The sequence below is a fragment of the Meleagris gallopavo genome, chromosome 2 (assembly GCF_000146605.3).
Source record: "Meleagris gallopavo isolate NT-WF06-2002-E0010 breed Aviagen turkey brand Nicholas breeding stock chromosome 2, Turkey_5.1, whole genome shotgun sequence".
Taxonomy (NCBI): Eukaryota; Metazoa; Chordata; class Aves; order Galliformes; family Phasianidae; genus Meleagris; species Meleagris gallopavo.
In genome coordinates, this window is record NC_015012.2 from 67,753,526 (window position 1) to 67,767,242 (window position 13,717).

Sequence of the window (13,717 nt, forward strand, 5' to 3'; positions counted from 1 at the left end):
TAGAAAAAAGTAATTTCTAATGTAGTTTGACTTTTAATGAAAACATCCACTAAATTGCAGTGTTTTGCTAAATGATTAGTGAGGAATTAAGGTTGATCACAATTTAATTTTTAAAATAAAGATGTCCTGAAGAGTACCCTTGCTGAAGCAGAGCTACGTGTATAATATATTTGAAGTTGATCTGAGAGTATCTCAGTCCATTTTGTGAAACTTTGCCAGGGAATTTCAAGAGTAAACAGACACACATTTGTCATAGATATTGCTGAGAATAGAGTTCACAGGAGCTCATTGTTACAGCGGGACGTTACTAGAGGGATTTAATTCAGATGTTTTTAATAGTGATCTGGTTATAGATGTAAACGTTGGCAGATTTGTGCAACGACAGTGTAATAAGTGCTTCAAATGACTGCATATTTTCCTTGTATGCGACCAGGAATGCTTCTATGTTTCAAAATATGTATTTATGTATAATGAAGTCATGAAGCATGTTTTATTCTCCAGTCTTGCTTAAACTCCGGAAGTAAAATTAAATGACCATTAAATTTATAAACAGTGTTATATTGTATGCTATTATACCATTTCAGACCATTTCAGGCTTTGTGGCTGAACTTTTGGTTTATGTTGTATTCTGGGACTTCTGCTCAAAAATCCCCAGATTTAGGCTAGAAGTTTGTGAGGGAGTTGAAATGTCTGAAGGACAAAAATAAAAATAAGAAAAAGTGATTTTAGGGGTGATTTTTGGAAGAGTAGTATGAATGGAGTAGTAAAGCTTTAATTTCTTGTTTATATAACAAATTTATATGGTTCTTTCTGATCAAGCTGAAAGAAGGGTAGGCTGTAGACTTGTTAGATTCAAGCTCTTGTGGATCATGACAGACCTAAACTCCTTACGAAAGCAGAAGCTATTAAAGAAGCTAAGCTGTGCAAAGTAGTGAGTTCAGAAAGAGCCTGTTATCCTTGGTGGAAGGGCACATGATATGTCACTGAACTTCTGTTCTAGCTCCTGAATGCTCAATTATGTTTTTATAAGACAGAGTTCAGTACAACTCTGTGAATTCAAGTCATTTTTTACAGGGCTTTGAGGAAAGAGAAAGAGCTGTTAAAATGTGAATAATATAATATAGAATAAGATGGAAATTATGCCAGTGTTTTCTTGCTTCTGTTTTGTCTTTTGCTCCTGTGTTGGCATTTTAAATTCCCCACTTGCTGCTTTGACACTGGCAGTATGCCCAAGTCATTCCAACCTGATTTTTCTTGCTCACTTAAGTCCATCTTTTTGATTTTGCTCCAGTAGATAAGATAAGGCATTGTGTAATGCTGGCACCCTATCCATAATTTTCATTTCCAGTCTGACTTATCAGGGGAAAAGTGGCATGTGTGTGGTTGGAAGAGGACAAGAACCACAACCTCACCAATGCTACAAACAAAACTAATTAATCATGTCCGTAATTCCTGTATGCCTGTTTGAGTATTTCACAGTGTTCAGAACAGCTCTTTTCTTATGCTGAATAGAGCTTGCTTAGAAGAATAGTCTCCTGAATACTGAGACAACAAAAACAGGATGGATGCTACCCTCTAGGTTCTATACTTACTGTGCAATGCAGGATAATACATCTCTTCGTTATTATTAGTTTAGCTTAAGTCCAAATAATAATGATTTTATTTTTGTCAGTAATACTTACAGAAATGCATGAAAGTTAAAACAAGGTCTCAAGGAATTTTTTTGAAATCTGTGGTATTTAAGAATAATGTTTATCTGTAAGTGCCCAAAATGAGGAGCAATCTTAGTTAAACGATTCGTTCTACCTGTGTCTGCATAAATTAGCTTAAAGCAACATGGTCAGCACATATCCAAAGAATGTAATCTTTTATGTTCGGGTTCACTTTTTTGTTTCAGAAGTCAAGTGACTTATAACACTTTAAGAGAATGGTGTATGTATTTAGGTATGTGAAAGAACTTCATTCAATTTATATATTTTGTTTTTTTCTTTTCCACATTCTTCAGAATGGGTTGCTTGTGTGAGGTCCAACTTTCTCGTTTTATGCTATCTGCATGATGTGAAGAATATCCTGCAACTTCATGATTTAGCCACTGGTACACATCTCAAGACTTTCCCATTAGAGGTTGGGAGTATTGTGGGATATAGTGGTCAGAAGAAGGATAGTGAAATATTCTATCAATTTACTTCATTTTTATCTCCAGGTAAGGTGTTGTTTGTTTTTTTTTTTCCCACTACATATTCTTTTTCCTGTGAACTTGAATTCTCTTGTTCAGTAGGTACTAAATACATCTACAATGTAGGTAAAATTGTGTTTCCTTCCCTGCATGCTGCAGAATCTACCAGTTGGGAAGTCCATGTTGCTTAAGTAATGAGCATGTTTGAGAAATGAGCATGTTCAGAAAGTACAAAGGACTGGCTTGTACCAGAAATGACTATGGTTTGGGATATTAAGTGCCAAGCCATTACCAAAATGCCATCCATGATTGCTTCTTTCATCACGTGGTTTCCTAATATGCACTTATTCTGCCTGCTCTGAGCAGCTGTATATATGTATAGCAACTGCTCTGCCTGTGACCGCTTTGCGTGATTTCCTTTGTGCTTTCATGTTACTTTAATGCTTCTGTAATGCTTCTTTGTACTTTCACCTGCATTAGGCTTGCTAGTCACTATATGGCAAGTACAATTAAATAAAATACTTCCCAGCAGGTTAGAGTATTCCTCCTTTTATTCCTCCTATTAATTCATCATTATGAAAATAAGTTTTATCAGTTTTTAAGTATTGGTTTTCATTTGTATTCCTTCGCCAATCTTTATCTTTGATTTTCCACAGTCTATAAAAATGATTTAATGAGGCAATTAACTTGTATCAGAAGTGTCCTCATTATTTCATTTTTCAGTATAATTTTTATAGCCATAACTTCTGTAATACTTTCAGGAAACCAGAAGCAATTACCTAAAAGATATACAATACAGCAGTATTTCAATCAAGTATTGTCCACTCTGGTTAATTTTATTGCAGAGAAAATTTCTGTGGAAGGCTTATTGCCTTAAACTTTTAGTGTTCTTTACCTTAATGCATGTTTAAATAGAAGTTTTATACTGCTCAAAGGCAGAGATTTTTCTTGTTCAAAATCACTTGGAAAAAACACAGATGTGTCTCAAGCAAGTGAGGCTGCCTTCAAACCTTCAGGATCAGGATGTAAAATAAATGGTAGGAGACCAAATTCTATTCAGTCACATAGGTACTCTCTACTACTTTGTCACAATCTCAAGTTGATGCCTAGCTCTTTCTGTTTTCCAGGGTTCTGTTTGAATTGTAATGTCAAAATATTTTATTGTAAGGAGAAAAATTACTTGAATAAAATTCTTAGTATAGTTATTCTTGGTCTGGTAGCTCTGGGGGAGATGTTTCAAAGTGAACTTTATACTACTTCCAATTTTATCAGCCTCAATAAATGCTATGTTACTTCATGTAACATATGATTTTCTTTTTTCCAGTTTGTTTAATTCACTTTCAATACTAACTTTGGGCAGCAAGAACTATTGTCTTTACAGAAAACCTTTGCACCCCTCTTAGATTAAACGTATACATGTATTTTTTAAGAAGTGTTAACTGAAAGTTATCAGGAGCTTTTTTTTTCCACCCTGCTGAATTATCATTCATTACTCCATCACAATGCCTAACTATCATCCTTTTAACAGTGCCCCTTACTTGAAGCTGACAAAGTTGCACTCTGTTACAGGTATTATATATCACTGCGATCTGACTAAAGAGGAACTGGAGCCAAGAGTTTTTCGGGAGGTGACTGTGAAAGGATTTGATCCTTCGGTTTACCAGACCATTCAGGTAATAAATGCAACTCTTTCATCTGCTTGTAAACGCTTAGACCAACGTTTAACAAAATTGTGCTTGGCTGAAGGTGAATGATTTCTTTAGCTTAAGACTCTGCAGGGCTCTTTATAGATACCTGCTGTGAGCTCATAACAAATACTATTGCTAAAAATATTATGTGAAATACACATTTTAAGTAACAAGTGATCTTGCCATTAAACACAGCTTTGGTAAGTGCCAATAAGGTATTGGGCCCTGGTTTGGACTTTAAGAAAACAGATTGTCTAGGAATAACTTGTACAAATTCATTGAAGTAATAAGGGGTGTCGTTATATCCTAAGGCATAGCAGATTTAATCCCTGCAATTTATAGAAGAAAGTTTTGGAAAGTGGTTTAGTTACTTTATACATAGGATTTTGCAACTGTAGAATAAGAGCGAAGTAGAAGATCTTTGTTTCTATAGCCAAAGGTATAACAGGAACCGGTGCCTGAAAGTGAAACTTAAATAAGCTTAGTGTGGAAAAATAGGGAATTACCTCGGAGATACTATAGTGAAGTGTGACACCTTTCATTGGAGTCTTGGAAAGGAGATGTTATCTTTCTTAATCTCTTATTTTAATTTTGCCTCAGTACATATACAGGACAGATTCTGTAAAAGCAGAGAGACAGTTCTTTGTGTTCATGTCACTGTTGTAAGCAACTCATCTGTTTGTCCATGCAGCTGCAGACAGAAATAAGAGTTCTGCAGATGACAGTTTGTTGTAAGTGTTCTCACAGAGTCTGTTTCACTCAAATTCATTTCAGAGACTTGCGCAAAATTACTTTGTGGCATAGTGAGCTGAAAAAGAGGAGAGCATTTTCTTTAGGGAAGAACTTGGTACAAATAGAATGCTGACATGAAACTTGAGGATAATAATGGAATACAAATACCCATCTAATTAAAAAAAGTTTTGAAGGAGTTGCCATAAATTAGAAATAATGCATTTTTCTAGTAAATCATATTTTATGACTGGAAAAACAAAATCTCATTTTATATTTAAATCAATTACATGCTAAATTAGGATAAGGTTTAGAGTAATAATGCACGTTGTTTCAAAAAAGAAGCATGCTCTGCTATTCCCTGTGGAAACCTCTACTCTGTGAATCTCTGGCAGAGTGGAAGTCGGTATTATTGTTCTGGTTTTCTCCTTACTCCTGCTTAGTGCCAGCTCTAGGTAAATGTGAGCTGTGCAGTTACAATAGGATCATAAAAAAGTGTTCAAAGAACACTCTTGGATCACCACTCATTCAACTTTGCCTTCTGTCAGCAAATTAGTCCATTCTGGTAACACCTTTGAAATTACTTCTCCAGTCATTGGAATTCATGATTCACCATGAATTACACTGTTCAGATTCATGAGGAATTCTCCCCATGAATGAGCTGTGAAAGCAGCTGCTTGTTGCAGCTGTGACTGGGACTATTTGGTCACCTTTGTAGTAACCTCGCCTGACAGTGCTGCATGCTTTTGCACAAACCCAGTCCTCAATCCCATTTGTGGAATCCCACGTGGACCTTTAATGTTTGTGCTAAATCAGACTTGGATGAGAGAAAGAGAAATGGTGGCTCATCAGAGGAATTTATAAATGGCTGTCAACCTTGCATATCCATTTCAAAACTCAGGCAATGGTTCAGGGAATTGTGAAAGAAACTGAAAATTAAGAATGCAAGAAAAATACTGAGGTTAGGCAAAAGTTGTTGATTATAGAAGCAGCAGCAGCATTATGGAGTTCATGACATAACTTTAATTTCCATCAGAATTACTAAAGTAGTAAAGAAAAATGTAGTTGGCTCTGTTCTGGTATATGACCTTAGGGAAAAGCAGGTCCCCTGCAAAGATTTTTTTATTCTTGTATACCTGAAGAAATATCTCTTCCTAGATTTGTCTGTATAGCATATATGAAACTTTAATGACCTGTTGTTTTTTTAGCAGTCTTTGAATATAACTGTGTTAAGAAGACTTGAATTGAAATTGTAAGGTGTCATGAGTGTGAAAACTGAATTATGGCAGCTGGAAAATGTCACAGCGCCTGCTTTTTGCTCTTCTGGATCTCCTGTAAAGCTTCCTTCACAGACTCCTTGCACTGCAAGTATAGACCAGTAATAAAGTTTACTTTCTGTATATAAATTTATAATTTATAGAATCATAGAGTGGTTTGGGTTGGAAGGGGCCTTTAAGATCATCTAGTTCCAACCTCCCTGCTATAGGCAGGGACACCTCCCTCTAGACCAGGTTGCTCACAGCCCCATCCGGCCTGGCCTTGAATGCTTCCAGGGAGGGGGCATCCACAACCTCTCTGGGCAACCTGTTCCAGTGTCTCACCACTGGATACAAAGATAGATACAAAGAGCAAAATAATATACTATTTGGTAAGAGTACATTTTCAACTACAGAAAACTATTTTTCCAACCTAGTCATCACCATTAGCTGTGCATTCTTGCTAGTGATGAACAAGATCCTGTGTGCTGCACTTACTAAAATCTTCACCAGTACAGGTGTCCCACTGTCATCACTGCTGAAATGCACCACTTGTCATCTCACTGTGCTGACGTCCACTGTTTGGTCTCCACAAACTCTCAGCAAGCATTGATGAATGACAATTGGTGCAGCATTTTATGCATGGAGCAAATTTGTCACACATCTTCACTTCTTACACACTTCCATGTCAGATGCCATTTTGTCAGACCACCCCTCTGCTGCCATCTGTCACACTGCATTGGCAGGAAGGTTTGTGCTATACCACCAACGTGTGCCTCTGATATCATAAGCCAACATAGCAAAATAGGAGGCATTACTTTCAGAGCAGCCCTCATAGTTTGATGTGAACCAAACATATATGCTGCTATTGACAGATGAAGTTTGAATTAGCTCTTGCAAAAGAACTGTAAAATTCATAGCACAACTTAATTTGTTTTGAAAACAGTTGCTCTTCAGATGCTGTGATGAAGAAGAACAAGTCTTTAAAAGGGTATCTGTTTTCTTGAGGCTGTGATTCTCTTTTTTGCAGAAATTGTTTTTACAAGTGAAGTGATTTTCATAAGAAATGCGTTCTGTTGTTCTGTCTTTCAGCCTCATCTGCACTCCTTTGCAGCACTGATTTCAAGTTATGATTCATTGATGAGGGAAAATTAGCCTCCAAACATTCTAATTCCTAGTGGAACTTAGCACTGTACAGTTTGGCACAGTTATTAATCTCTGTATCAGGAAAATAAAACACAGAAGATGAGTCAGGCTGGAGATTGATTGACAGAGCTGTGGGAGAGATTTGTGCACAGCACCTGCCCACGCTATTCCTGGATTTTGCTGTTGCTGTTCAAGTCCGTTCACGAGCATTAAATGCTCTCACTAAAATGAAGAGTAAAAAGGGCAGCAGAGGAAAGCAGTGTCCTATGAAAGATGTAGCAAGCTCAACCTGCTTAGCAATACAAGAGCTGATGTTATCATTTTTTTTCAGTGTGGATAAGGAGATACAAGCAATAAGAAGACTATCTCTCATCTAATAGGTACAGAGAGGTCACTGGATTTTGGAGAGCTACTGAATTTTGGTTCAGTAGCTGGGTCAGCTGTGTTTCTTATACCAGAGGAGAAAAGTGCATTCATTTTACACTGAATTTGTGCACAAAAAAATAATTCTTCCCATTTCAGAATTGATTGATTTTTGAGGAGCTGGACTTGTTTTTAACAGCATATGGAGTTTGACTCTCATCTTTATCTCATGGGATGAGAGAATAGAATTAATACTTGGGGAAACAAGTTGCTTACTATTGCTTGTTTTAATTTTATTCATTTTTATTTCCTTGAGGTTTCATATTGCAGTGGGGAAGAAGACTAAGAAATTCTGTGGGGGAGGAGGGAATGTAAGGAAGTGCATGGGTTTTAGTGCTTGCCACAGTGTAGCAGACCATCTACTCTCTTCCAAGGGGAAAATAAACTCTGGACTGTTTCACTTCTCATCAGAACTCCGAAGATAAAACTGAAGTCTTCAGCTTCGAGCTTTTCTGGTGCTTTGGTAGTGGCTTTGGCACTTAGTCAACAGTCTTGCTCTGGATGGCATCAACAAAATCACAGTGACAACTGTGGCAGCACTGGCAGTATGCCTGTGTGAGTTTAACTTCTTACACCCTTAGCATGTGATTGCTATGAGCACCACTTTAATCTACCATTAACTTTTCTACTTACAGGTCAGTGAGGAAACAACTCAAAACACAGTCTTTTGGTTTTAAGGCTGTGTAACTCTTTAAAGCCAGAAGTTAGTATATTGAAAAATGGCTTATATTGCAGCCATATGCAATTCCATTTTAAGGTGAAAATTTGTGCTTGTGAAGGATGTTATGTCTAGGAGAGCAACAAGTGAAAAATTTCCCATAATGACCTCAAATGATCTTGAATTTTTGAAGCCTGCCTAAACAGAGAAGAATTTTACTCTGTACCCAGTATACTTTAAGAAGCAGCATCCAATGCACTCAGATAATTCATACCAGTAATTCTGGCAGACCATGATATTCCCTAAGTCTGGAGTTGAATAGAGTAGGAATCAGATCTTCATATTCCAAGCAGGAGGGGTGTAGTAATTGAATTTGAACTGGATTGGCGAAGAAAGCAATGCAGTTTTCCTGTTTTAAGACCTAAATGTCCAAAGTTGCTCTCTGCCCTTCTTATATACTACAGAAGATTGCTGTACAGTTTAGATGTTGGGAGTTTGTGTTCAGCAGAATGCAGAACAATAGAAATGTTGTTTGGGGGAGGAGTCTAGAACTGCACTTGGGAAGAATTAATACAATACCAGACCACACAGTGTGGATGGATAATATTAAAATACTAGTCTTTCTCTTTTTTGGATCATCATACAGGCTTTGTGATTCGCTATTCCCAAGCTTTCTAATATCAGATTTTGTTTATTTTTCTGCTAAGTGTGCAGGGAATTGAAGAACTTCTTAAAATGCTAGTTTGCAGAACCTTCATTGAGCTAGCAGTGAGTGCTTGCAGCCCAGAAGGCCAACTGTGTTCTGGGCTGCATTAAAAAAAGGGATGGCCAGCAGGGAGAGTGAGGTGATTGTCCCCCTCTACTCAGCTCTTGTGAGGTCCCATCTGGAGTACCGTGTCCAGCCTGGGGCCCCCAGTACAAGAAAGACATGGAGTTCTTGGAACAGGTCCAGAGGAAGGCCACTAAGATGATCAGAGGGCTGGAGCACCTCTCCTATGAGGAAAGGTTGAGGGATCTGGGCTTCCAGTACTTGAAGGGAGTATATAAACAGGAGAGGGAATGGCTGTTTACAAGGGTGGATAGTGATAGGACAAAGGGGAATGGTTTTAAACTGAGACGGGGAAGTTTAGGTTAGATATTAAGAGGAATTTTTTCACTCAGAGGGTGGTGACACACTGGAAGAGATTGCCCGAGGAGGTTGTGGATGCCCCATCCCTGGAGGCATTTAAGACCAGGCTGGATGTGGCTCTGGGCAGCCTGGTCTGGTGGTTGGTGACCCTGCACATAGCAGGGGAGTTGAAACTCGATCATCGTGATCCTTTTCAACCCAGGCCATTCTATGATTCATATTAAATCATCATAGCTTAACTAAAATGTGTTGTGAAATAATCTTATGCCTTACTCAGTAGAATCTTTGATTGAACTTGTAATGGTTTGTTTTTGTAATGAATAGAGATGTTAGTTAGCATGCTTGATCCCAAGCTGCATTACATGCTCCATTTCTTTCTCAGAATTTCGTAAAACACAACATAGAATCACATGGATTAAAACAGAGTTTAGTTATTGAACCTAGTGTAGAGAATCTGTTTTGGTATACAGAAGCTTTATACAACTGTAAAGGAGTTTAAATGATTATTTTATAGCCTTCTATGTCTTAAGTTATTGCATTGTTAGCAGTGAATAAAAACAGTATAGATTCCTACAGTAAATGACATGCGTTTTACCATCACGAAAAAAAGATTAAAAGTGTTATTCACTCAGACATCTTAAATGAACATCTGTTTAAATCCTCAGGAATCTTGGTAGGTAGATTCTTTACTGATGTAGAAGGATTAAAATGAGAGTGCTGTTGTAGTAAAATGCTTATTATTCGTCCACTTCTAAACAAATTGCTGAAGATCTTTCCCTTCTCTTTTTTTTCCAGCTGTCATATTCACTCCTGTGGTAGTTCTTACATCCAGTAATTAACCATGGACACATCCCTGTTTTAATTAACTCCCTTATAAAATAAGTAAGAATTCTGATGATTCTCAGTGGGAATATTCTCACAGCTCTTATTTTCCCTTTCATATAAGCAAGTTGGTGTTATTACTCAAAGGTAGTGAGGAGTATTAACTCCATTTTACAGGAATGAAAATGTTCAGAATTAGATTTGTCTATGGTTACACACTGATGTGCTAGGGTTATTTTTAGATACAGGTTGCTCTTCTTTTTGCTGATCTCAGGAGTTGACTCTTCAGATGTGATCAGGAAACTGGTAAATAAGTTTTTGTTATCGCATGTGTCAATTCATAGAACTTTAGCATCAAATGTACAGAAGAAAAACAAAATAAAAAAAACAAAAACAAAAACAAAAAACGAAAAAAAAAACAACCCTAAACATTGCCCACTCCCAATATCTCCAACAATGTCAATTCCTGACAAAACAATGTCTTTTGATCAGTATAGTATACACATGTCTCATAGAATGCAGAATAAACAGTCGCATTCTATAATGGTGAAGGATCAAATGCAGAGAGTACTTCTACAAATAATTACTGTTCCCAACCCTTTATAGCTCTTCAGGTCTTGTTCAGACCCAAGCAGTCATAAAAGTAGAAAATTTCACCATATTGAGGACTGTATGTGTAATTGTCCTCTAAAAGAAAGGAACAATAACTACCAGTTTTCTCTGTCTCTTTCATGAGGCTAAAATCAACTTCACTGGTATGCCAGTGCATTGTTCATAAGGGGAGTGCTCCTCTGCAAGTATAGGAATATTTTTTTTATCCATCCTGCCCGCCTATTACTTTGCCTCACAGAGCCTATCCAAGAGTGGGTTAAATTGTGATTTAATGCTGCACTGAAGGCAGCTCTCTCTGGGACTACAGTTTTATTCACTTTATTCACTGGCAAAAGGACACTAGATGATTGCAGCTGTCAGACCTCACTGATGCAGATCAGAATTCAAGCCACTGATTTGGCATGGAAAGGCATTGCATTCAAGTACTAGGCTACTGAGACAGTCAGACTATTCAGAGAGCTGATGGCAAGTTTATCTTTTTTACTATTTTGCTAGTGGTGTTGTATAGTCCTATTGAATAGTCATTAAATCATCAAGAAGAGGACTTGCACTTAATAAACTGTATGGGCAAGTATCTGTCTTTGCCACTGGATGATTTTGAAATTGGAACAGATTTGCAAAACAGTAGTAATTGTAGTTGCTTACTTGTTAGTGAGGTCCATGCTACTTATAAACATGGAGTGCTCAATATTTTACAGGCATTTATGCAACTGTAGTATATAGGTAAATTTAAAAACATAACACTTTTTATTACATGTAAATATTTAAAAGATTTTCTGAAACATAGCTGATACAAACAACAATGAGTTGGTGGATTTTTGAAAGTATTTCTGTTCACACCACCTGTTCCTGAAGATTTTTCTATGATTCTATGAAATTTTATTACATCGTGGCTTTATGAAAGGCAGAGAGGAAGCTTGTTCTCTTTCATTCCTTTTATTTTCTCTTCTTATGAAGCTTCTCTTCCTGGGATCATATAAAGTATAAGTTGAAATGATCTTTTGAGGTTATTTTTTACATTGCAGTTAAAGAGGTTGGATTCTGTCTTTTCCTACAAGAGGAAAGGAAGCAACTATTTCTGCCTAGCAGGGGATGTTGCAGTCATGAACAGATAAATCTCTGGCAGAGCTGCTGTGATAACAGGACAGAAAAACTGGGAAAGGGAAGAAACTGCAGTGTGTGCATGCAGTGGCAATGTGGTCATGTATCCATCAGGACTTCTAAGACAGGCCACTTCTGCCTGTAGTATATATAATAGTATATTCCTGACTGGCGTTTGTCTACTTGGTTGTTAAAAACCTCCAGTTTCCCTAGGCAATTTGTCCCAGTGATTCACTGCATTTATTGTTAAAAAGCTCTTTTTTGCAGGGGAAAGAGGAGTCTGCCACAAGGTTTCACCTATATTCCCTTGCTATGCTTGCTATGCATTCCATTCTCTCACAGACAGGGAAGACAGATAATTCTCTTTCTAGTTACAGTAAATTGTCATTATGTGTCTCTTCAATTCTTTGCTTTAGAATATAAACATTGGCAATCTGTTCAGTTTTTCTAGACAGTTTTATCTTCTGCTCTTCTTCCTTTTCCCTGGATTCTCTAAATGTCCAGGATGTGATGTGACATGCTAAGCAAAGTAACCGTAGCTGAGGTTTGCAAATGTTGAGTACAGTAGAAAGAGTTGTTTCATTTGTTGTATTCATGTTGTAGGTAAGACTTCTGCTTGTATGTGCCAGTTAAAGGGTTTTTTCTTGCCTAAAAATTCCTTGTTTGCTCAAGTTCGGTTTGAAGTGTTCTGTATACCTCTCATATGCTTCTCTGAATTATTTAGTCAGTTCTTTCCCATCCTGCAGGCAATTTACCTGTCCGAACATCATGCTGCATTTCTTTCCTTACTGGATTTTATTTTACTTCTCCATGTAGCTTTGCCTTGTGTTCTCTGCAAAAAGCACTCCCTTGCTGCCTCTTTTCTGCAGGAGAGTCTTAGTGTTTCCTGTTAGCAATGAAACTTCCCCACAGTTCCCTATATTCCACTTAGATACTTCACAGTGAGTGAATTTCTCATCCTGAACGATGTCCCTGTGGGCCACCAAGGGATTGGGGTGTTTTCGGAACAGAAATGGCTCTGGCAGAGCTGAGGGATTTGTATTTGTGAACCCCAGGCCTCTAAGCACACACAAGTTAGTAACTAGCTTATATTAGGCTTGACATACAACTGATGCAGAAACATTTAAGTTAGTACAGCAGCCTACAGAGAACAAACTAGAAGTCATTGCTCCTTTATGTACTTGTGTTGTTGGAGCACTTTGGCAGCTTAGTCATGGACTGTGTTCACCTGTACACTGAAGTGCTATGTACAGACAGGTCATTAGCAGGGCCCCTTGCTAACTACACCTTGAAAGCAAGACAGATCAAGAAATTATGTTTCTGGGTGGTTAATAATAGTAACTGTGTGTTAACTACATAGAGGCATTGGAACCAAATTATAATTAGCAATATTTAAAAGTAGTGAAAAATACCCATAAACTTTTTGCCTATATTATAAAAACCTGATAAGGTTCTACTTGATCCTTAGTGACAGAAAATTTAAATTTCAGTTGTTAATTAACATTAATCACCTTAGTGGAAGATAGATAGAGTTGAGTGGTGAATATTACTGTTAAATAGTAATTCCAGGTGTTGATAAGATCTTAAGTAGACTTCAAACACTGTAACTAAGTTGTCTAGAGCCCTCTCCCAAGTTAGTAAAGCTTTGAGACTACTGCTCTGAGCAGACTCAGCAATTGAAAGGTAAAAAGAGGAGCAAATGATGGCATATTTGTGAACTGAGGTGATGACTCTTACTTCCACTGTGAATACGATTGCCTTAGGAAAGGATGGATATTATGCAAGATGATCATGTAACAGCTGTGAGCTATATTAAAATGACACAATCTTGGTGCATTCTGAAAGAATGCTTTTTTCCAAGAAAAAGCAGGGAAAGTAGCAGCTTGCTTTCCAACCAGCACAGTTCAGTCACTAATTATGTGAGGTTTTTTTTCCTTTGGACATTTATCTATCTGTGATCCAATACAAATTCATCAG

The 13,717-nt window shown here is 37.4% G+C and overlaps 1 protein-coding gene across 1 annotated transcript in view; it reads left to right on the forward strand.

Annotated features, from left to right (window-relative positions):
• The window catches only part of PREP (prolyl endopeptidase), a 96,033-nt gene that overhangs the window by 55,446 nt on the left and 26,870 nt on the right, over nucleotides 1–13,717 (forward strand). Inside the window, exons 9-10 of the mRNA XM_010707556.2 lie at nucleotides 2,006–2,203; nucleotides 3,746–3,849. Of these exons, the coding sequence (XP_010705858.1) occupies nucleotides 2,006–2,203; nucleotides 3,746–3,849 (302 nt within the window). The remainder of the gene's footprint in view (nucleotides 1–2,005; nucleotides 2,204–3,745; nucleotides 3,850–13,717) is intronic.